Raw genomic sequence first — 25,824 nt, 5'->3', positions numbered from 1 at the left:
GTGGGTCACAACGGAGGATGCCAACTTCAGGACAAACTGCTGAGAAACAGGGCAAACACAACCTAAAACTGGTGGTTAATCTTCCATGAGAGATACCAAACCAGCAACAAAAGTAAACTTCTGTTTCACCACATTGGCTACCAAGAAGTCATAAAAGCAGTTTCCTTGGGCATTTCAGTTCTTACGTCACCACCAAAAACACTGGATTTAAAGGTGAGTGGTTCTTTACAACCAGTCTCATCAAATAAAAGGTTCTTCTGATCCCAAAGGACCAGCCACACACCCAGGTCAATATATAACTTAGATCTTACCCAAAAATCATGCTGATGCCAATCCTTTAGTATCTAAAATCTAAAGGTTTAATCATAAAAAGAAAGAAAGGTGAGAATTAAAACTGGGTAAAGGAATCAAATACATACAATAATTGCAAGGTTCTTGGTTCAGGCTTGTAGCAGTGATGGGCTAAATTGCTGGCTTGTTAAGTCTCTGGTTGCTTCCAAATCATTGGAAGGACCTCAGTCCCTTGGTTAGAATGCTCCCATTAGTATAAGTCCATAGTCCAGAGGTTTGAGCAAGACAGAGGCAAAATGGAGGTGTTTTCAGGGCCTTTTATAGCTTCTACCATGTGGAGGGAAGCCCGCTGTTCTTACTGTGGAAAATTACAGCAACAAGATAGTGTTTGGAGTCACATGGGCAAGTTCCATGTCCATGCATTTCACCTAGTCACAGCAGGAAATTCCATTATCTGTAGATGGGCATCTCCCATGGTCCATGTCAGTTAAATGTTCTTTTGATGAGCCACTCAATTTGAATAGTCCCTCCAACATGTGCTGGCTGGCTACCTTGTGGGCGTTACCCCAGGAGCAAACATTTGAAATCCAGGTATAGAGTCAATACTTATAACTTCAAATACAAAAATGATACATGCATACAGATAGCATAATCATATCCAGCAAATCATAACCTTTTCATAGACATCTTACATGCCACATTTTGTACAAGATTTGTTGCAAAAATATAACAGTGGTTGCAACAGTGATCTATATGGTCATATTTTAATCAGATAATGCCACCCCCTCCTGCCACCCCCCAAAAAACCCTGTTGATTAACTTGGGCCAACTTTGGAGTTTGTGCTGAGGCACATTTCACAGAGTTTTGAGTTTTGTTGTGACCATGTTGTACAGCTTGGCGTGACATGTTCTGAGAAATCATAGGTGTATTCATCATCTTTCTCTTCACTGTCCAACAGACCTACCCCTGGAAACCACTTGAAAAGCAGCCAGGCACTGGAGAAACAGCTCTTCCTTACTAACAGCTGAGCTGAAATGTTTCAAAACCACTATGAAACTACCTAGGGAAGCTCCGAAGCTATGGTCTGAAGGGTTTTTTCCCTAATATATATTATATAATGTATACATATTATTCAGTGTCTAATCTTTAATATGAGAACATTCATAGTTTACCTTGATTATATAAAGGGACACTGGAGCCCAGAAAGTGCCACATGTATCAAAATGATCCTTGAATAAAGAACAAGGAGGAACTACAGTGGTACTGGGGATGTTCAGTCAATGATTCTGTTTGGCTTGGATATAAGAGAGTTTTATGTGCCTTTATTATCCTATGAGTGTGTGAACTCTTTGGGCTGCTGGCCTATTGATGATGTAGGGCCTGAGTCTCGTTGACACTAAGGTCCCTTCATGTAAATCAGAATCAGGCCCTTAGTCTACACAGGAAAATTCTGCACTGAAATGCACCCTATGTAACCTTACGGAAGTGAATGGGGCTGCATGGGAGGTAAGTCAAGGCAGAATTTGGCCCTGTTTGTGTGTATATGGGAAAATTTCCCAGCACCCATTCATAGCCCAATCCTGCAAGGTGATGTGCACCTCACAAATTGAGATTACTCCACACCTCTCAGGAGGCACCCGCACCTTTTAGGATCAGACCATTGGTACTTGAGCTGGTGGTACATTTGCGTCTCTGTACATGTTTTCTGATTAATGGAACTTTGTCTATTGCAGTGATTCCGTATCACCTCATCATCACTACTGGCACAGAATATGATTCAAGCACTGACAGCCGAGTTTACATCATCATTATGGGTCCTCAGAAAGTGCAGACAGGCAGGCTGTGGCTGGATCTCCCGAAAGAAAAGAAAGAGTTTGCTGATGGCTCCGTGGAGAAGTTCTCTGTTATGGGATTAGATGTTGGGGAGATCAAAAAATTGGAGGTACTGTGTGAACAAAGAGTGGTCATTGGAGGCTTGAATGAAGCATGTTTCACCTATCTGCAGTATAGTTAGAAAAGGGCAAAAGAGGAGGTGTTTGGATCCAGAATAGAAACTGGGGTTCTCTCAAGTTGTTCTCTCACAAGATTTCAACTACACTCAAACCAGATTCAGCAAATAAGTCCCTTCTGGTTTTAGATCTGACTTAGAACCAAGACTTTAGAGGGCAGGTTCAAAATCTGCAAAATTTAAATGGCTTTGCAATTGATGTCCCAGTTTTGTCCCATCTCTAATAAAAGGACAGCTGCTCTTCCATAGGACGGTTGTTTTAACATCTTCAATGTAAATTTGTTTTTTTATCTGGTGCAGTTATAATTTATCCACAGGTGCAGTAAAAATTTCCGGGCTCCTATTCTCTATTCACCTTTTCCCTTGTTGATTTTTGCAGTGCTTCCAGTTGGGTTTCATAAACTGCCTCCAGTGAGAAAAGCATCTTGTATAATTTTCTAGCTAAACATGGAAATTGTTTTCACAGCTTGGAGGGCCTCACAAAAGAGAATTAATCATGGCTCATAAGCAGTGTGCACAGATCAGAGATCCTAGAGAAGGAACCTTTCTTTTTTTATTGTTATTATGGCTCAGGGAGACAGAATTTACAGAAACTCCCCATCAGTGAGTTTAAATGTAGTATGAATCTTCAAAATATACATCATTCTTGCTCCACATGGCAGCTACCACCTCCTGAAAGTCTACCCAAGTCCCACAAGTATTTTAGTCTTTCTGCTAGCTGAAGCCTACCAGGACTGAGGATTTCAATAGGCATTCCGTTCCAGGCCATGCCCAGCTGTTGCTGTTAACCTTCCAGATGTGCTGCAAAGCCTTTTTAAAAAAATTTGTCCAGAGAATGAGGAGTGAAATATACAAAGGGAGAGGACTCCTAAACAAATTGAAAATCTCTGAACTTGCATGCCCTGTTGCAGCAGGTAATGGTTAGAGTGAAATGCTTCCATTAACTTTCATTCAAGCAATGCATTCTGACACCTTGAGCTGTGCCGTCTAATAGCTTTTAGTTTATTATCAAGCCAGTTTCTTAATGCACTTTAAGTGCCTAGTTATTAACTTTAGGCCAATTTGTATCCAAGCATTTTTGGTGCAGATTTTCAAAGTTAGGCAAGTATATAACGCCTCTTCCCCCTCCCCCTCCAGTGTATGTTTATATGTAAATGTACCTCTGACCTGGACAGGTAAGTTGTGGGTGAGCAAGTATTGGCCTCCGCCAAACTGTGAAAAAGGAAAGGCGAGAAAATCAGGAGTCTAGGGAAAGAGGGATAAAGAAATGGGCAGGAATGGTGGGAGGAAGGGAGGGAATGGGGAACCGGAGAAGGAAGTGTGAAGTAAGTAGAGACACTGTGAGGAGGGGCACAGGCAGGACGAGGGGAGAAAATAATAGAGAGGAAAAGGGAAAGGGGTGGGGAAGGAAATGATGCGAAGGTGAAATTGAGAGAGAGGAGGAAGAAGAAGAAAAATCAAGAAATAACACACAGCTTTTAAGTTAGCCTCTGGCCATTTGGGCTCCCAAAGCCTCAATAGGCCCTATCATTATCCTAGCCACCCTTCTATTCATTTCCCCACTTGTCCTTTTTAATGCCCTGACTCTGTTTTGATAGTCACCCACTCATGGTTTTGTGCCTCTTTTCATGCAGTCCCCTGTGCCTGGAAAGTCTCTCCTGGTTAAAATGCATCTCAGCTATGACATCCACATGCCAATCTGCACTGGCTGCCATGGCACGTGTGCTTATTTTCTTGTACAGTATTGTACCCTTTAGGTACCGGGGAAGAAAATTGCTAGCTATCTACTTGGTGGAGATGAAGAACACCTGGGTATTTGGAGTTGGCATGTGCTTGCTATTAGCAGAACGTGAGAGGATATAGACATAAATTCTTGAGCAGAAATAACATAGTATATTGCAGAAGATGCTGGAATAGTCTCTGTACTCTGTTCGACTGGCTTTACTAGCATAGTAATATCTGCACTGTGATGCAGTTTGTAATAATGCATTTTTATTCTGCTTTCTGTAAAGATAGAAACAATGAAGATTTGAGTGATATGAGAGGGCCCCTTTGCTGCCTGCTCTGCCTACATCTCTAAAACTTTGTAATGATACATTTTAATTTACACATTGAAATAAAAATAATGTGGACACCTGGTAGTCACAGGAAATGACAGGCAGGCACTTGGTGAAAACTGAATAGTGCTTTCTTAAACTCATGTTCATTTTTTTTTCTCCTAATAAAGAAAAATAGCCCAGCATCTTTGATTTCGACTGCCACCGAGAATCACAATATTATTTAAAATTCCACATTTCCCCCTATGCATGGGGTGTCTTTCCTGAGCTGATATGCCAGGGAACTAGTCCTCTCCTCATTCAAATCCCTCCCCAAGAGTCACTTCTGACATGATACCTACAAGAAAGAGCTGAGCTCATTTCGTTATTACAAATTCTGCCCCACTGTGCTGTGCGCTGGCCCTTGCTGAATACGGACCTGATCTGGAAAGACGCTGAGCATCCTCTGCCCTCATGAGTCCAGGAGATTCTCAGCACCTCTGAGCGTCAGACCCTAACCATGTAATCTCTTTGCTGTGACCTTTGTCTGTCTTTCCCTTTCTGTTGTTTTATTTTACCCTAGTGTGTCACATCTGAAATTTGATTGTAGGTTCTCCCTGCCTTATTATCAGTATTGTGAAGAGCCTAGCAAACTTTAGACTCTGAGAAATAACAACAGTGACTAAGATTTTCAAAGGAGCTGTGGGGTTAGGCACCCAAATCTCTCTGAAATTCTGCTTCGTTAGGATCCTTTCAGCATCCCAGCCAGAAATATCATCAGTCTTCCTAGGTGGTCATTACGGCTCTATGTTCAGAGACTACCCTTTGGTGTGATTATGACTTAAGACCATGCAATGTATTGATGTGGCTTATTGCACAATTCATTTAGAAAAGGAACGAATATGACAGCTATTTACCATTCCTGCAGGCTCAAAAGTAACCTGCTAAGAAAACTCAAAATTAAATAATCCCCGAGTTATGTTCTGAATGCCGCACTGACCATGCTGTAGTGGTTATTCAGCACTGAAACTAAGTTTAACTCCGGTCCTCAGAACAATGTTTAAAACCTTAGGGTTGCCAACTTTCTACTTGCACAAAACCGAACACCCTTGCCTCACCCCCTGCCCCGCCCCTCCTCCGAGGCCCCATCCATGCCCCGCCCCTTCTCCGAGACCCCACCCCCGCTCACTCCATCCCCCCTCCCTCTGTTGCTCGCTCTCCCCACCCTCACTCACTCCAGGCTGAGGCAGTTGGTTGGAATGAGAGAGGGGTGAGGGCTCTGGCTGGGGGTGTAGGCTCTGGGGTGGGGACCAGGATGAGGGGTTTGGGGTGCAGGAGGGGGCTTTGGGCTAGGGTGTGGAGCTAAGGGGTTTGGAGTATGGGAGGGGGCTCCAGGCTGAGGCAGGGGGTTGGGATGTGGGAGGAGCTACGGGCTCTGGGATGGGGGGGTGCGGGTTCTGGGGTGGGACCAGAAATGAGGAATTCAGGGTGCGGGAGGGGCTTGGGGTGTGTGTGGGGGGGTGAGAGCTCTGGCTGGGGGTGTGGGCTCTGATGTGGGGCTGGAGATGAGGGATTTGGGGGGCTGGAGGGGGCTCCAGGCTGGGGGGTTCGGAGTGAGGGAGGGTGCTCCAGGCTGGGACTGAAGGGTTCGGAGGACGGGAGGGGGATCAGGGCTGGGGCAGGGGGTCAGGGCATGGGAGGGTCAGGGGTGCAGGCTCTGGGCGGCTCTTATCTCAAGCAGTCCCCAGAAGCAGCAGCATGTTCCTCCTCCAGCTCCTATGTGTAGGGGCAGCCAGGCGGCTCTGCGTGCTGCCCCATCCACAGGCGCCACCCCCGCAGCTCCCATTGGCCGCGGTTCCCCCTGGCTGCCCCTACGCATAGGAACCGGAGGGGGGACATGCCGACTGCTTCCCGGGAGCCGTGCAGTGTGGAGGCTAGCAGGGAGCCTGCCAGCCCCGCTGCACGGTGCTGCAAACTGGACATTCAATGACCCGGTGAGTCACCAGGATCCCTTTTTGACCGGGTGTTCCGGTCGAAAACCATACACCTGGTCACCCTAGAGGACCGATGAAAGTCTGCTGGTCTTCTGGATTCTCAAAGGTAGCCCAGAATGCAAATACTGGTGTCAAGAGGTGTCCCAGAATGATGCCTAGTGGGACATTTGTAATGAATTGAGACGAGAAGCAGACTTTCACAGGAGTCCCAACAGAATTTCCCCTAAAGCAACTCTGTCTCTGCTTGCTAGGACTTCCCCATCCTCCTCATTCCTGGCACCTTACTACAGATTTAAAGAAACAGTGTACATGTTCTCATAAGGGCCGCTGAGTTGACAGGGAGGGTGCAGAAAAGCAAGTGCTGTATTCCTATTCCCCACACACCCTCGGAATCTGAGAATTACTGCATCCACTGTAGACTTGAATTTCCCTAGTGGTTAGCTCTAATTTTCTGCAGCTGCACAGACATTATCATTGTAATAATATTCCTAATAGGAGTGATGGTTGAGACTGTTGGATGAAATGATCATTTGGTTTTGGATGGAGTAAGATACCACAGACCTGTCATCCTCGATAGAGCTGTTATTCTTAAAAAGTTATTAGCTATTTAGAATGGTTCAGAAAATAATTTGTAAAAGTTGAGAGCTAAGAGTTCCGTATCTCTTAATGATGCATACGTTTTGCTTTGAAAATAATGAACTGTAGGCAGCTCTTATTTCCAGCCTTCTGTGAACAGATTGTTCATTAGAATGACTGACGGAGAGAAGTTTTCTTTTTGTGATTGGGATACATAATTATGCTGATATGGATGTGCTAAGATTAATCTCCCCAGTTATTTAACAGTGACACACACGTTCTTGGAGAGGAGTTTGAAGGATTAGCAGTTGACTGCAGCTGTACCATCTCCGGCTGTGATGTTGACAGATCTCATAGGCTAAGGCTGGGAGACCCTTCAAGGAGCTGCAGAATGCTGATAGCTAAATATGAGGCATTCTTCACCCTGAGTCAGTACTGAACCAATGCCCAGCCTAGTGCTGGAGTTACTGTGTTGTGTCAGGTACCAGCTTTCAGCTGTCTATCTAAGGTATGCAGATGGCCCCATCCACCATAGTATCTGAGGGTTTGTCTACATTGCGGGATGGCCACAGCTGGCCCAGGTCAGCTGATTCAGGCTGTGGGGCTCTAAAGTCATCATGTAAATGTCTGGGCTCTCTGAGGGAGAGAGTCTCAGAGCCCAGATCCAAATGTCTACATTGCTATTTTTAGCCATGTAGCCCAAGCCCAAGTCAGCTGACCCAGGCGCCAAGTGCCATGGATGTTTTAATTGCAGTGTAGACGTACCCTCAGTGCCTCACAATCTTTAATGTATTTATCCTCACAACGTCCCTGGGGAAGCTATGGAAGGACCATTATCCCCATTTTACAGACGGGGAACTGAGGCACAGAGAGACTAGGTGACTTGTCCAAGGTCATACAGAAAGTCTATGGTAGAGTAGGGATTTGAACCCAGTCTCCCACTTCCTAAGCTAGTGCCCACTGGACCAGCCTTCCTGAGATCCTGTCAGAGATACTGATCAACACTGGGGCCCCATTGAGAGAAGCAGACACAGTCCCTGCCCCAAAGAGCTTACAATTCAAGAAAATGAGCCACATACCAAGGTTAGGGAAGAGGGAAGCAATCCAATATATATATTTTTATATACAGACACAGGTGGGGGCGGGGTTGATGTGTGTATGGGAGGGGGTGTATGGTCTTGCAGCGTGTGATGAGGCCATTCTGTACATGAGGAATGGCAGGGAAGAAAATGCAAACTAAGAGGAGCCAACAAGTGGGTGGTCATAACTGTTCTTGTTGGAGTGGAAGGGGTGATACCATAATAGGTGTGGGACTTTTTGGAACAATAGGGGTGTTTCTTGACCATGTTTCAATGTGGGCAGTTGCTTTCTGGCTATTTACTATCACTGCCCCCCCTCCCCCAAAGTATTTACAGTTGGGTATGGTATTGTCCTTCACTTCTGTCTAGGTTTTAAAACCATGCCCATCAGTATGACATCTGAGCACCTTACCTACTATTAACTGCCGAGGATACTGACATCCTTTCTGTGGTGTAGAAAGGTCATGCATTGTTTTACAGCTGCTCTGTTCCTCCTGGAGGTGGCTGCATTTCAGCAGTACATGAAATAAACTGGCTTTGGCTGTCATTACCAATTAAAACATCTGGTCTGATCATTTCCTATTAGGATCCCTGGATATGTCTACGTTTCCTTTAACAGTCAATGTTTTTATCTGTCTGAATGTCATAGCTGGGTCATGATGGTGCCACACCAGAGAGCTCCTGGCTAGTAGAAGAGCTAACACTCATTGTGCCCACTAAAGGGGTCATGTATACCTTTGTCTGTAAATGCTGGCTGGCCAGGGACCGCGGGGATGGTCTCACTTCACGTGTCTTCAACATCCTGGATGCAGATTGTGTTACCATTGGCCACAAGGTATGTTCTAAGATCTTTAGCAATTAAATTAAACCTACATCTATATAAGTGTGTATGTGCCATATATGGTAACAGATTATAACATAATTACAGTGAATACATTTGTAGACTACTGTACTTTCTACATGAAGTTTGGGTTTCTTAGGGGGGAGGGATAGCTCAGTGGTTTGAGCATTGGCCTGCTAAACCCAGGGTTGTGAGTTCAATCCTTGAGGGGGCCACTTGGGGATCTGGGGCAAAATCAGTACTTGGTCCTGCTAGTGAAGGCAGGGGGCTGGACTCGATGACCTTTCAAGGTCCCTTCCAGTTCTAGGAGATGGGATATCTCCATTAATTTCAATTTCAATTTTTCAATTTCTTGTTTTTAAAGGGTATCTTTATTATTTATTTATAATTTTTGCTTAGTATCATTACCTGTTATAAAGCACTGTATATATTTACAATTCTAAAAAAAATAATTTCTAATCTGTTATTTTGTATGCACAGGAGATCATTTCAAAGTTAACAAAGTAAGATGTGACTTTTTGTGTGTACGAAGTTTGAGGTTTGTTTCTGTACAAAGTTTGTGTTTCAAAAAAACATTTATTTTTGTTTTTGCTCAATTAAAAAAAAGCATCTGGAAACCATGAGACTTTTATAGCTTTGCTTATCTCTGAATCAAGTACCAAATGATTTAAATCAAATGTAGCCTAGAAAAATTAGGAAAGACAAAAACATTTGAGATGAGATATTGTGTGCTATATTTTAAACCAATACAAATTAAAAAAGCCTGAATTATGCAGTCCTTGGAAATAAGATTCATAATGGAAATACTAGCAGACAATAATGTTGACGAGTGAGACAATAATACAGTGTTGGTCTGAAATCTCTGTTGGTAAATCTATATTCACAGCTAAATCACCCTGCTGGTAAAACAGTAATTTCAAACATTGCTCCTGACTTCCAACCAAATGAGTTTTACTCATTAAATCTTTTTTGTACCCCAGACAAACAGAAGTATAATAACATTTTTTACTGACAGCCACAGCCACTGCACACAGTCTTCAACAGTAGAACCTAGTGCACTCGTAAAGAAGACTTTGGGCAGAAAACTGGGGCTAAGATCTACTTTATCTGAAATGTGCCACCAGTTCTTTAACTTCCACCTTGGCAGCTTTCAAAGACTCATACCGGAGACCTCCTCTAATGTGTCATCCATAAATCAATATTGATGCTAATTAAGGTTTAAGCTTAGTTTTCCATTAAAAGCCAAGTGTTGCCCACCACTTTGCCAAGTTTTCCAAAAGTAATTCCACCCACCTGAAATCTCATCTGTGATGTTATGCCAGAATTTTGCTGGAAGATTTAGGGAAAATTAGGGACGGTGACTGTGAGCTGAGAGTTCAAATACTGAAGTGTAGGTTTCATTTTTCAAACCGTTCATAACATATTTTGTCCCATCTTTCCTTATAAATGGCTTGGATCAGAAACTCCAAATTTGTTGGCATTGGTGAGGACTGGCACCCTTAACTATTTTTGCATAGTTAATGGTATGATTTTTCTTCACCTCCTGTGCAATTAGCTGCTGCATAATTTCAATGTATCAGTTTTAATTTATTTTCCCTCCTATTCCTTTGACACTCTTGAATAATGTGGCATCCATCACTGATGCCTATAAAACCTACATAATATATCACACCAATAAGGAGTACAGTGTACTGGGACTGTTTCAGATATCCCTCCACTGATAAACCCAAGCGCCTTAGTTACCATGTAAAACATCTGCAAAAGTGCCTAAGTGACTTAGGTAACTAACTTCCATTGACTTTCAGAGGGACTTCTAGGTCACTTAGGTGCTTTTTGAAAATGTTATCCAAAGTCCCATTGAGCATTGGGACTCAGGGACCTAAATCACTTAGGTGCTTTTGAAATATTTTACCCCATGAGTCCAGCTGTTCACGTCTCAGAGAAAGAGAATAAAGTAAAACGAATATGTTGAAAATGACCCCAAGTAGCTTCCTATGCATAAGCTGGCACAACTTTAAAGTCTGATATCTTGGGAACTTCCAGAGCTAGATGCAAGTGCTGTGTATCTCACTGGGAAAGTGGGAATCTCCACTTTGCCATGGCGAAGACACCCAATTTTTGCCTTGCAGTGTGGCGAGATACGTATCTGGCTTTAAACCTGTCACTGAAGCAGGACTGAAAATTGTCCACTTTGGGCATCAGAGCAGTAACATTTGGGGAGGTGGGTTGGGGGGATCCTGTATTTGAGGAGAAGAAACAAACATTTTCCTAGCAAGTTGATTTTTTAAAGTGGCAGCAGTTTGAAGCTGCTTGAGGGACTGGAATATCAGAACAGTCTAGAGGGAGATGGATTTTTGGGCAGAGTGCAGATGAAATAGACAAAGCTGTATGATCACTGCCATTTATCACCTGCCTCTGCAGTTCATCAGATGCCTATCACTTCCAAAGCGTGTATGTGTGTAGTAATAACAGAGTCTCTCTCACACTCAGACACATTGTGTGGGCTGTCAAAACCCACTAAAAAGGGTTAGGTGATGAAAAAGGAAAATATTTCATGATATGTTTCGGCCAGTAACTTTGCAATAGAAAATATCGGTATAAAGGGAACTGGTCTTAAAGGTACTGGGCTATGATAACTGCACTTAAAGAAGCAGACAAACTGCAGAGCCTGACTAGCTTTTTGCTTAGGCTTTTGTTTGGATCAAGAACAGCTGTTTGCAGTGAGACGCTTCATGATTGTTTCAATCCTTGCCAGATTCTATATGAAGTTACAGTTGTGACTGGAGACATCCAAAATGCTGGAACAGATACCAATATTTACATGACTCTCTTTGGGTCCAGCGGGAACACGGAGGAGATGCGGCTGGAAAAAAAAGGAGAGAGGTACAGTATCTTGTCCTCTTTGTTCCTTAAAAACAGGCAACAATAAAGCTCAGCTTTCAAATTTAAACACAGTCAGGGCCCTGCTCTCACTGAAGTAAATGGCAAAAGGGCCATTGACCATTTCCAAGTTGTGGTATTGGACTTGACTTAGAGCAGTAGGAAGAAATATACTGTGCAACAAATGATATATCATCCTTTGGCATTTGCACAAGTGTTGGAGTTTATCCTGTCTTAAAACTAGACAGTATAAGGAAAATTGTGAATTCTAAAGTCTTGAGTCAGCTACAGCCAGGGTCCTATATATTCCATGGTATCATAGGGGCAGTATCTGATGTGGAATCCACCTTTGCAGGAGAATCTAAGATTTGGGGTTTTTCTACATTTATCTTTCATAGTTGTGAAGAAAATGTAAAAAACACAGATTAAACGTAAACTGACACTGTAATTCTGCTGACAGTCTGACAGAAAGGTGTGGACTGACCCACCCCTACTCTGTAGCCTCAAGATAACCTTTGTAACTATTTCACTAATGATCACTTTCACGGACACAGCTAAAATACTTACCCTATCGTCCTAATCTGACTCCATCACCTCCCCAGGTGCTTAAAGTTCTAACTGACCCTTACTCAGCTGCCAAAACCTCCAGCATCCCCTCTGATAACTTCTGCCATCCAGTGGTACCTTGTCAAAATGTGAGGACAGCAAGGAATGAATATCACAGGGACGACAGCAATGATTATAATATTCCATTTCAATTTTAATTAAATAACCCCCTCAATATTTATACGAAGCTGCTACAGCGTTTCCAGGCTGCCCCACCAGAGTGCTGCAGGATCCAAGGATCCAGCCCTAGACTTTAGATCCAGTTTGCTGTCAGGGACACCAGACCTTTTTGCCTTATCGCACGTTAACTGACTGAGTTCTGATTCTGTGTATCGTGCACTGACTAGCGTTACTGAAAAGAAGAGCTCTGTGGGCAGGATGATGAAGAGACGTTATATTTGCAGATGCCAGTAAGGAATAGTTCCATGGGCAAGTATGTTCAAATGACCTTGACGCCGTCCCGTGTTTCGTTATGTAACAAGAAGGGTGCTGTTGCTTTGTTTTGGAAAGGTAGAACGCATTGACCCCTGCCTAAAATCTCTGCATCATCTTCAAAGGACCCAACCCAGCAGAGTGGATATGCTCCCTTCTGAGCCATGCAGGCGACAGAGTGTCATAGCTTTTGGATCCAGATAGAGATATGCAGAAGACAGTTTGTTTCCAGGCATGCTCAGGTGCTTTTAACCTAAGAGCACCAGCAGATGAGCTTCCCCCGCCTGCTGCCCTTTGCAGCTCCCTACGCTTGGCTGGTCTGTCTTCCAGTGTTTTAAGCCCAATGTGCAACCCCGGGGGGACTGTTGTTTTTCTTGTTTAAGAAACAAAACCAGTCCCATGTCAGCTGAAAATGCCTATGAGGGATGGGAAGAGACTCCCAGTCACTGGAGAGGAGTCCTTCAAGATAGCTCTAGATATCCCAAACTCCCCCAGTTGACTGAATAAGCCGAGAAATAACTTACATTATTGTAACTACTGAGGGAGGCTCACAGAGCTTCTATGACTAATTTTAAAGAGACCTTTCCACAACATACTACATTGTGTGCCGTGAGTCACCACAGAGGCCTTTCTTCAAGACAGGGCCCCACAAAACATAGTGAAAAGCAACTGAAGCAGCTGGCTGTACAATGGCTCCAAAGGAATAACAGCTAATGTGTGCAATATATAAAGCAGCTTTGCACACACTGTAGCTCTGCCACAAGATGTCACAGACCAGGGCATGGGCAGTCAAGCCTAGTGCTTGGAGCAGCCACTGTCCAGCCTAGCGCTAGAGTCAAGATCCAGGAGCCAGAGCTGAGGGTCAGGAACCAGGAGTCAGAAACCGAGTAGGGCTGGAGTGGACTGGAGCAGGGTAGGAGCAAGGCAGGAACAGGACTGGAGCAAGGCTGAGAACAAGGCAGGTACAGGAGCGATTGACGGTGTGGGCATACACATTGAGCATCCCCTGGCTGAGTGCTACTAGTGGTCTTCAGAGCAGTCCTGGCAATGCCACTCCGGCAATAGGACCATCTAGCTGATTAGGGGTGTCAACTGCTGTTAGCTAGCTGCTCCAGGCCCAACTGCAGGCCCTCATTCCAGACCCAAGATTGATGTAACCTGCCTATTACTTGCATTGTCATAGCTGTCCTTAACACCGTCAGCAAAAGGGAACTTTACACAATGTGCACATTGCCTGTTTACTTGTAATTCCTGTTGTCTCTCAGTCCAGCAATTCACAACACAGACTTCCATTGATTCAAGTCCCATACGGAAACATCTGTAGTCATCACACAACTGGACAGAGAGGGAGGGAGAAGGCACTGAATACAAAATTGTTAAAAGAGACACTTCATATTTATTGGGGCCATCCAGTACCAGCTCACTGACAGGAGCTCGCCACCTTACAAAGAAACAACTCTCTAACCTGTCACAGATTTAAGGCGATTTTAGTTACATTACTGTTTATTGCCAAGACCTCTAGGCAATAGAAATATTTATAGGTAGAGGCATGGATAGGAAAGCTTAATGAAATCCTGCAGACAAATGGTTCAGTGTCCTGAAGAACACATTTTGCTAAATACTTTATCTCCTCCAGTATATCACCCCCAGTTTTTATTCAGATTTACAATTCTTATGTTCATGCTCATATAAATTAGGGATAGGAAAGACCTATTAGGTCCTCCAGTCCATCTCCTTAGGGTGATTGTTTCCCTACAGTGTAATGAGTTCTTGTGAGTAATGGGTTGGATATGAAACCTACAAATTCTGAACAGGATATTGACTGATGAGAGCCGGTTGAAAGAACGGGATGATGGGAGACTGCTTAGACTAAAGTTATTTAGCCTGGAAAGGACAGAAGTGTTATGGGGCATAAAGCTTTACGAACAACGGTGTCCATAATGAAAAGTGATGGTTTGCTCCTTTTCATTTTGTCTTATAAAGTTAGAAACTGGAGAATCAATCCACCTAAGGCATGAAAGGAAATATTATTTTGCAGTGTATCGTGAGCCTTGGAACTCACTACCAGAGAGAGGCACTGAGGCAAAGAACATAGCACACGTTTTCAAAAGGGTGAGGGTGAGGTAAATTTAATCATTAATAACTAGAAATGGACCTGAGTCAAAGCCCCACACCTGATGCCTCTGTAAGTCTGGGGAAGTTAGGATGAAAATTTTGCAGCTCATGCCAAAACTATTGGTAGCATCTGCAGCTATGCAGGCTGAGATGATGGCTCAAGGATAATCAGATTTATTCTATAGGGTGTAATCTGACCAGAGGCTGAAAAGAAATTTCCCCCTCATATCACAGAGTTGCACAGCTGGTAGCAGGTACAGCCCACTGCCAGAAATGGGGTACCATTACTATTAATTATCTAGGTTGTAGTAGTGCCCACAGTGTACAAAGCTGTGTCCAAACACATGAGAAGACACATGCCCTGGTCCCTAAAAAAGCTCACCGTCAGAACTTTTAAATGCTGGACAAAGGGGAAGACCATAAAACACATAATCAGAGGAGCCAGAGTGGTGGCTGGTCGTTCCACTGGTGTTTGGGGGGATAGTTTATGCAAATACTCCTATCTCCCACTGCCATGCTAGCTAGTGATTAGTAGTTGGCTATTTTCTTGTAGGTCTACAGCAATTCTGCCAGCCTGTGTGGGATATTACAGGGTGGGCCTCCCTGGGGGATGCATTGGCTGTAGATAGCCTGCAATAACACATGCTTTGTACTATAGGCGAACAGTGGCCCCTCTTGATTCAAAGGTTAAACTCCTGCTGACTTCAACGGGGACAGGATTTCTCACTGTAAGCATAGATCCTAAGCAGCTGGGGAACTAGACATACACTTAACCAATGTACTACGTCATTCAAGATGCACATTCCAGCCCATTAGTTGGCCCTTTTTTCCCCTGTTGCTCCTCAGCAGCAAAGGCCAATGTTCCCTATACCCTCTTCTCCCCATAGTGCAACAGCATGACAGAATACAACCGATGGCTTGAGGCCGAGTTTCCAAACACTAGCTTGCCCCAGGTGTAACAGGAGATGGCCTCAATCTGCAAACTTCAATTCCAGAGTCAATCTCTCAAAAAGTTTGGGGATATGTAGATGGGGTTTGTAGTTTTGTCCCGTCTTTACTAGTAACACGATTTGCATGTACACCGTGTAAACGTAGTTATATCTGTGTTACAACCAGGGTAATGAGCCATGCTGTAGATTAGCTTGGGCAACCTACAGCGGGGTTTGTATTGTCTTAATTCTCAGGGGAAAAGAATTCCTGTCCAAACTGGGCAGGGGAAGCTTGCCAGAACCATGCTAGCATGCAATAACCAGAGTGGAAAACTCAAGTCCAGAACAGTGCACATAGAACGGGTGGTTTACAACCATTTTTACTGAGGTTGCTGGCGTGGTTTGAGCTGTAGTATGCACAGCGCATGGTGAATGCATCAGCACAGGAAACCAAGCCAGATAATACAAAACCTGCGTGACCTTTTAATTTCTCCAGATTTGAGAGAGGTCAGGAGGACACTTTTATCATGGAGATTGCAGATATTGCACCACTCAGAAAGATGAGGATCCGGACTGATGGAAAGGGGACACGCCCAGACTGGTTCCTGGAAAAGGTAACATGGTTACTTCCTGCAGTACACAAATCTGAACTCTGTTGTGTCGAGGCCCGAGCCCTAGTGGGGGGAGAGCAGAAAGGGACCAAGCTGTGAGTAGGAACAGTTGCCTTTCTCATTCACACCATAACTAACATTCTTGTAGTGTTTCTTTCCTTTCCGTTTCTGAATTCTTATCCCGGGAGACCAGGAGGTTGCGGGGTGCGGGAGGGAAACAAATGCAAGGTATAACTTTACCCAAATGGCCTCTCTGCTGTTAAACGTCTGTCTTCCTTACTAGGAAAGAACACTGGCTCAGTGCCAGTGCACCTGCAATATGTTATGGACTGTATGATGTAGTGAGAGCTTCTAGAAAAACGGAGCTGCTCTGTCTGTATTGAAGAAATTATCATTCACTAGCAAGTGCTGGTAAATAGTACCAGCTGAGTTGGGTGGTACATTATAAAAAGACACTGTGACGTTGTGCAGTCTATATGGTTTTATAAAAACATGATAATAAGTGAATATAATGTAACTGGGATATTTTATAAAAATTTGACAATAAGTGAATATAATGCAACTGGGGTATGCTTTGTGCAAAAGGTCTCTTGTAAGGTATCATTACAAAGCTCATAATCTACTGAGTGTGATCATCCTATTTGTAGAAATGTACCACGCTTGTATCTAAAACTAGAAATATAAAACATAACTCTGAGAGCCTATTGTAATTATGTAAAGTGTGGGCCATTAATGATGGTTTGGAATCTTGATGACTCCCATTAACAAGGACCATTGTCTGCAGATGACTGTGTTTACCTGTGAGTCTTCCTGTATATGTGTGTGTGCTGGCAAGTGAGTAATGAAGTCTTGCAGTGACATGTGATCATGTCACCTGAACTGGAATCCATCTTTAATCTGGTGCTTTTCCAGTGAGGGGGGGTGGAAACCCAGAGGGACAAAGGGTTCCCGCCTTATGCAAAAGATATATAAAGGGGTGGAAGAGAACAGAGAGGGAGAGAAGCCATCATGAAGAATCCCCTAGCTATGACCTGAGCTGCAACAAGAGCTGTACCAGGGGAAAGAATTGTGCCCAGGCCTGGAAGGTGTCCAGTTTGAGAAAAACTTACTGAAGCATCTCTGAGGGTGAGATTATCTGTATTCAGTTTGATTAGACATAGATTTGCGCATTTTATTTTATTTTGCTTGGTGACTTACTTTGTTCTGTCTGTTACTACTTTGAACCACTTAAATCCTACTGTCTGTATTTAATAAAATCACTTTTTATTTAGTAATTTACTCAGAGTATGTATTAATACCTGGGGGAGCAAACAACTGTGCATATCTCTCTATCAGTGTTATAGAGGGCGAACAATTTATGAGTTTACTCTGCATAAGCTTTATGCAGGGTAAAACGAATTTATCTGGGTTTAGACCCCATTGGGAGTTGGGCATCTGAGTGCTAAAGACAAGCACACTTCTATGAGCTGTTTTCAGGTAAACTTGCAGCTTTGGGACAAGTGATTCAGACCCTGGGTTTGTGTCTGGAGCCAGACGGGAGTATCTGGTTCAGCAAGACAGGGTGCTGGAGTCCTGAGCTGGCAGGGAAAACAGAAGCAGGGGTAGTCTTTGCACATCAGGTGGTAGCTCCCAAGGGGGTTTCTGTGATCCAACCCGTCACAGACACTTCTTGGCAACTGTAAATCCTGTAAAACTGGAATGCATCTCCCTTCCCCCATGCAATTTTTTTTTCTTTTTTCATATGGCAACTATGGATTCTTTTCTCTCTTGTGTTTCCAATGGAACCAATAATCTGGCTGCAACCATTTCCATGTATTGTACTCTAACTAGTGCCTTTTCATGCTAAAACAGCATTGCTAATGCACGTGCATGACCTATGGATCCAGCAGATCTATATGAACTGTGCTAATGTTCGCTCATCAAAATGAGTAAAATAGAGTATCCTGTTTGTAGGCCCTACAGTAATAGTTACTCTTGCTATATTTTCTCAGTAATGAAAAATTAAAATTAATGAGGAAATTAACCCTTTTGAAGAACTGCTGCATGGGACTGTCTTCTTTTGGCCCACATTAGACATAATTAGGTCATGATCACTGGTCCCTAGGCAACCACCCACTGGGGTGATTAATTCATCTTTATCCACATTAGCAAGGTCCGAAATAGAGTCATCTTATGTTGGCTGCATTTTGTGTTAGAAAATTACCAGCTATAATTTTAGAAACACTAAGATGTTTTATTACTGGCTGCATGAGACCTACAACATATTTTCAAATTGAGGATGCGAAAACATAATTTTTATTTCCACTCACATTACAGAGAGGTGCTTAAGGAGTAATGCATACTGTTCGCTAGTTTGATTCGGTGATCTGTAACAGACCCCCACCAGTACCCTCTCCTGGGTTTGTTAGTTAGAGCATTGATTTTGCATTCAAGACCCAGTGGTTCTGAGACATCAATAACTATAAAAAAGTTAATGGTATCTGTAATGTAAGGTGCCATCTCTTTCATCCACTCTATCCTTCCTAATCAGGTTGTAACAATGTAATGATTTGAACATTCTAATACAGTGTCCCATAAGGTTTCAGTAATACCAATGATATCATATTTCTTCTCAGTGAGCATTTCCAATTCTAATTGTTTATTGCCCAGTCTCCTAGCATCGGTATGTAAGCAATTGAAATTTTCCTTCTCTTTACATTCTTTGTCACATTGGTTCAATTTGTTCATTACAGGCTGAGTTTGTACAACATTCACCTCCTTACCATCCTCCCCTTGGATTGTTAATTTAACAGTGGCTGCTCCAACTAAGAAGTCCCTTGCTGAATTCTCTGTCCACTCTTCTTAATATGGAGTCACCAATGATGATTGCTTGTCTTCTTAGGACAGTTGAAGAATCTCTCTTGGTAGCTGATTGCTTCATACCATATCACAAGAAGGCCCATCGAGTATGTCTCCTGTAGCATTCTGTTCCATTCTTCTAGAGATAAGTTCGTTGATAGTTGGCTCACTGAGATGACTCTAGCTGGACTGAATGCCACCTGTTTCTCTTTCCTCCCTCTTGGTCTTAAATCGCCTGTCTTCTTCTTTGGTTTATACTCTCTCCAATGGCAAACCTTCCCCATGTGGAATCTGTGGCAATAATTTCTGAATCTGGTTGTCCAAAAAGACTTTGTTTTCTCAGACACTACACAGTGTTGATACTCGTGCTTCCAGACTGTGTATCTCGTCCTCCAGTATGGCCACCAGCTTGCATTTCATGCACCAGAAATCTTGACTGTCTTCCAGCAGAAAGGAAAACATAGCACATCCAAAGCAAAACACAGCAGTTGTTCTCTCGTCATTCAGATTCCACTACCTGGCATAGAACCATACCTAAAACAGAAGGAACCACGCTTCCTATTCCAATTCCCTCCAAAACTCCCCTGGTTACTGCTCCTGTTCGCCTCCTTAAATGTTCACTTGGCAACTGACTTATATACTAAGACTTGCTGCTTAGCTTTACCCCATCAGAGACTTCAAACACCAGATCTGATCAAAGAATCCCAGCCACATGGTCCTCATGGAGATGCAACAAATAGACCTCTCCTGGCCTGACCTGTTCACCTGGTAACCCCCAGCCACACAGCCCTCACAGGGTATGTCTTACACAAGCATTAAAAAACCCCGCTGCTGGCCCTGGCCAGCTGACTCGGGCTTAGGGTGACCAGACAGCAAGTGTGAAAAATCAGGACAGAGGGTGGGGGGTAATAAGAGCCTATATAAGAAAAAGACCCCAAAATCGGGACTGTCCCTATAAAATGGGGACATCTGGTCACCCTACTTGGGCTTATGGAGCTCGGGCTCCAGGGCTGAAAAATCGCTGTGTAGACATTCGGACTGGGGCTGGAGCCTGAGCTGTGGGACCCTGCCAGGGTGCAGGGTTCCAGAATTCGGGCTCCTTCCCAAGCCTGAATGTCTACACAGCGATTTTTAGTTCCACAGCCTGAGCCCTGGTGAGCCGTAGTCAGCTGATCTTGGCCAGCCACCGTCACGCCACGGGTATTTTATCCCTGTGTAGACATACCCACGGAGACAGACAAACAACTAATGCACCAAATTCTTTTGAAATGCTTTTGAAAATGGGGTTTAGGGTCCTAAGCCATGTGGGCGCTTTTAAAAATCTTGCCCTCATCTCCTTTTTAGTACACAAATACAGGAGAGAGGAAAGAAGCTGAGAAAGCTGAACTTCTCTGTTAGCTATAGTGCAATTTTTGGAACATACTTTATTGATTCTTTTTTCCTGAGGTAAAAGTACAACATGACATTCTCAACAAGTGAACCAGGACAGGAGTGATCCATAAAACAGGAGGAGGGAGCCATTGTGTGCCCTGATTTGTATTCCGAATTGGAAAATGTATGTAGCTTGGTGTGACATGAAAACTGATCTGAACCATTTCTCTCAGCAATGCATATTAAAACCACATCATGAAATACATGTGGGGATATTGCTAAAATCTCAGACAGATGGTTCACAGTTTGTGCTAACTAGCATGGTGAAATGAGAAGCTAGATTAAGCTATCAACCCCATAATTAACCATTTGTTGCTCTATTTAGCCATAGGACATTCTCAGTTTTCTTGTTCTGTTGAAATAACAATAAACGTTCTTTTTAATTCTCTTTGGTCTTTTTGTAAACAGTTCGCTGATCATAATTTATGCTGCTTTTAGTTTACTAGAAATAGAAGTGTATAAACACCAATTAAAATGCATCAAAGATGTACATAGCTAAACCTCTCAATTTACCAGCAGAAAAGATATTTTTCTTCATAATTCTTTTTCTCTATTTGAGATACGTTGCAACCCCCCATTCAGAAGCTCAGTGGGGTAAATAACCTGATACTTAAGATCCAAACTGCATTAAAAATGCAAACGGATTTAAAAGTAAGACTTAAAATATTTAAAAATGGATTTTAAATTATGACTTCAAATATGAATGGGATCAAGATCTTGATGCATAGCATGTTGAGCAGTAGCCATCATTGTTCATTGTTATTTATAGATCCCCAGATATTAACATGCCATTTTACAAACTTAGTCCCCAGTTCTGCAAAAAGATCCCTATGTGCGCACACAACAGTTTGCAGCACTGGGGCTATACAGTAAGGAGTTGAAAGCTCTGAGGAGCTTAGGGAAAAATTCAAAACTTGCCACTGATTTGGGGGGATGCAATTTTGAGACACTTAAGGCCTGATTTTTCAGAATGTTGGGCACCTATATCACCAACGGGAATTGTGGGTGCTCAGCACTTCAGGAGATCAGGCCCTGGGTGGCTGAAGTCAGAAGACCCAACATTCAAAGCACGCAAAATTAGAGGCCACTTTTTACAACTCTCCTGCTGTTGTTGGGTTCTGGGCCACATGGCAGCTCCACCTACTGCCTCAATGGTTATACATATCCCCTACTGATGAGTCCCTTCCAAGGATCCTGCTAGCGAAGGTAAAGCATCCCAATGGCTCTGGGAGGTAAGGTAGAGGGTTGGGAAGTAATGGGAGGAGATGAGGATTTGCTGAGTGAGAGAATGGGAAACTTTTAGGGTTAGGGTTAAAAATCTGGACATTTGATTCATTGGGGGTTGTACAATCCATGCCCCGTCTGCTATGAAGCTGCCTTAATAAAGCACTCCTTGCATTGCACCCAATACCTACAAACCATCCTGAATGCAACCATCTGAGTTGACATTGTTCGGTTAGAGTTTTCCTTTATATTATAAAAATTCCACGAGAGTTTGAGACCGTTCATTCAAAGCAGAGCCCGCAAGTGTTCTCCCTTTGCAATGAAGAGGGGGTTATTCTCTTTCCTTTTTCAGTGTCCTGATGAGAACAATCACAGAATCAGAACCTCGTTATGGATTCTTCTACACGTGTGCTGGGCACTTTAAAGTATAAGCACAAGTTCAATTACCCCAGCGTTGGTTTGTGTACATTGGGGAGTCGGCAGGCCCCCCGGGGGAAGCTGCTCAGGCTGCTCTCTTCTAGGAGATGTGGGTAGAGGTAAATTGAAATGACTGAGGTACCAAACCTCTCCATTACAGTACTCCGAGCAAAATAAAATTGCAGAATTGCTTGGGTGCAGATTAAGGCTCCTGCCAGTGATGGTATTCGCTTAACTACACGGCAGACTACTGGGGCTGTATTTATACACACTATTCCTGAAACACCTTTTTTTTTTTTTTTTTAAAGTGAAGGATTGTCACTCTTGCATCTGAAGAAGTGCGGTTCTTACCCACGAAAGCTTATGCTCCCAATACTTCTGTTAGTCTTAAAGGTGCCACAGGACCCTCTGTTGATTGTCACAGGGTGTGCCTGCCCTATAACACCCCCTGCTGGCCAAGAATGGCATTGCAGGCGCTCCCTGCTCCGTTGTCTCCTCTGAGGTGGGTCCTCTCAGCCTTCCCCACACAGGCTGGAGTTGACAGCAGTTCTTTTGCTTCCCTTGGACTCCACCTTCTGAGCTCCCTTTAAGTCTCTCTGCTCTGGGATAGAGCGTTCCTCAAGGAACCCATTCTGAAGCACTTGGGGGAGAGGAAGGTGATCAGGAACAGTCAACATGGATTCACCAAGGGCAAGTCATGCCTGACCAACCTGATTGCCTTCTATGATGAGATAACTGGCTCTGTGGATATGCGGGAAATGGTGGACGTGATATACCTTGACTTTAGCAAAGCTTTTGATACAGTCTCCCACAGTATTCTTGCCAGCAAGTTAAAAAGTATGGAATGGAAGAATGATCTATAAGGTGGATAGAAAGCTGGCTAGATTGTCAGGCTCAACGGGTAGTGATCAACGGCTTGATGTCTAGGTGGCAGCCAGTATCAAGCGGAGTGCCCTAGGGGTTGGTCCTGGGGCCAGTTTTGTTCAACATCTTCATTAATGATCTGGATTATGGGATGGATTGCACCCTCAGCAAGTTCACGGATTACACTAAGCTGGGGGGAGAGGTAGATACACTGGAGGGTGGGATAGGGTCCAGAGTGACCTACACAAATTGGAGGCTTGGGCCAAAAGAAATCTGATGAGGTTTGATAAGGACAAGTGCAGAGTCCTGCACTTAGGATGGAAGAATCCCATGCACTGCTACAGGCTGGGGAGCGACTGGCTAAGCGGCAGTTCTGCGGAAAAGGACCTAGGGATTACAGTGGACGAGAAGCTGGATATGAGTCAACAGTGTGCCCTTGTTGCCAAGAAGGCTAACAGCATAATAGGCTGCATTAATAGGAGCATTGTCAGCAGATCGAGGGAAGTGATTATTCCCCTCTATTCGGCACTGAGGAGGCCACACCTGGAGTATTGCATCCAGTTTTGGACCCCCCACCACAGAGGGGATGTGGACAAATTGGAGATAGTCCAGCAGAGGGCAACAAAAATGATTAGGGGGCTGGAGCACATGACTTATGAGGAGAGGCTGAGGGAACTGGGCTTATTTAGTCAGCAGAAGAGAAGAGTGAGGGGGATTTGATAACAGCCTTCAACTACCTGAAAGGGGGTTCCAAAGAGGATGGTGCTCAGCTGTTCTCAGTAATGGCAGATGACAGAACAAGGAGTAATGGTCTCAAGTTGCGGTGGGGGAGGTCTAGGTTGGATATTAGGAAAAACTTTTTCACTAGGAGGGTGATGAAGCACTGGAATGGGTTACCTAGGGAGGTGGTGGAATCTCCATCCTTAGAGGCTTTTAAGGCCCAGCTTGATAAAGCCCTGGCTGGGATGATTTAGTTGGGGATTGGTCCTGCTTTGAGCAGGGGGTTGCACTAGATGACCTCCTGAGATCTCTTCCAACCCTAATCTTCTATGATTCTATGATTGTCTCTCAAGCTGCTTCCCCTCTCGCAAGCTCAGCCACTCTGGGTTACCTTTCCATCTTCCCTGCCCTGTGTAGAGCTCAGGCTCCTAGACTACTTCTTTGGAGTCCTTTCAGAGCCTTCCACAAGAGCCCAGACTTGTGGCTCCTCCCACAAACTGACTTTTCTCAGGGCAGGTCTTCACTACCCGCCGATCCGGCGGGTAGCAATCGGTCTATCGGGGATCGACTTACCGCGTCTAGTGAAGACGCGATAAAATCGATCCCTGATGGCTCTACCGTCGACTCCGGAAATCCACTGCGGCAAGAGGCGGTAGCGGAGTCGGCGGCGGCGCGGCAGCGGTCGACTTGCCGCCGTCCTCACAGCCAGGTAAGTCGACCTAAAATACGCCACTTCAGCTACGCTATTCACGTAGCTGAAGTGGCGTATCTTAGGTCGACCCCCCGCTGTAGTGTAGACCTAGCCTCAGTCCTTGTTTGAGACCCAGGAGTTTCAGGCTGTCTCCTGACCCTGCAGCAGCTAACTAGGGCACGGGGGCAGGGGAGGGGCTGACTAGCTAGCTCCAGGTCTCCTGAACCTTAAAGGAGAAGGCCACCCTCTTATAGAGATACTGACATTCCCCCTCAAAATCCTAATAGGGTCAACTATCACTTATTAATATATTTAGATGTACAAACATTTAAATATTCGCATCAGAGCCTTAGGGGGCTGCGCTGAAAAATAGTTGAAACACAATCCACTGCCCCACTGGCGTTGGCAAGCCAGCAGCCAATGCTCTCAACAAAAAGAACAGAGAACAAACAAAAAGAGCCCCACCTAAGTGCTAGGATCCTAACCCTTCTGATCCAAATGCAACGAAAATAACATTGGGCTCAACCCATGGGCACTGAGGCCCAGCTCCTTAAAGGTACTTAGGCTCCTAACTGCCATTGAAATGAATGGAAGATTCAAGAGGAGAAATTGAGGGAGCTCCCCAACATTAGACTAGCCCACAGCAGGGTGGGTAGAGCATGCTCCTGCGAGGTGGGAGACTCCTGTTCAAATCCATTCTCCCCCTCAGGCAGAGGGTCGCATTGAACTGCGGTCTCCCCCACCCCAGGTGAGTCTTCTAACCATTGTGCAAAAAATTATTAGGTGGGTCACACTACCACTTCCTTGTCTGTACATCTTGTGTGGAGGGAGGCAGGTGCCTAAATCATGCTCACAAGGAATGACTTTAGCGGCCATACTCCAGGAGAGGGATTGCTAGCAGCGATCGGTGACTCCTTCCAGCATGGATTTAGGTGCCTATTCCCATGAGAGGGCTGGGGCTTCAGAAAGACCCCTCTCATCAGCATCTCCCATTCATTAGCTTAAGCAGCTCTCTGCCTATCATGCTGACTTTTGTGGATTGCAGTCTAAAGTGCTTACCTCTCCCCAGTCATTGTATAGGGGAGCCTAGACACCTAACTCAGGCTTCAGGGATTGCAGTGTTGTGCTGTGATTTTTCTAGGTGCCCAAAAGTTAGGCATTGCAATGCTTTGCATCACAATGCCGGAGTCCCTTTGTGAATCCAGGCTTGGCTGTTCCCGCACCAAGTATTTTCCTGTAA

The 25,824-nt window shown here is 44.3% G+C and overlaps 1 protein-coding gene across 1 annotated transcript in view; it reads left to right on the top strand.

The window, feature by feature from the left end:
* LOXHD1 (lipoxygenase homology PLAT domains 1) overlaps positions 1 to 25,824 on the top strand; it is a 315,455-nt gene that overhangs the window by 249,600 nt on the left and 40,031 nt on the right. The window contains exons 37-40 of the mRNA XM_065406719.1: positions 2,026 to 2,234; positions 8,635 to 8,820; positions 11,582 to 11,709; positions 16,285 to 16,402. Of these exons, the coding sequence (XP_065262791.1) occupies positions 2,026 to 2,234; positions 8,635 to 8,820; positions 11,582 to 11,709; positions 16,285 to 16,402 (641 nt within the window). The remainder of the gene's footprint in view (positions 1 to 2,025; positions 2,235 to 8,634; positions 8,821 to 11,581; positions 11,710 to 16,284; positions 16,403 to 25,824) is intronic.

Source organism: Emys orbicularis, chromosome 6 (assembly GCF_028017835.1).
Source record: "Emys orbicularis isolate rEmyOrb1 chromosome 6, rEmyOrb1.hap1, whole genome shotgun sequence".
NCBI classification, from domain to species: domain Eukaryota; kingdom Metazoa; phylum Chordata; order Testudines; family Emydidae; genus Emys; species Emys orbicularis.
Note: the sequence above shows the minus strand (reverse complement) of the source record. Positions and strands in the feature narration are given on the sequence as shown.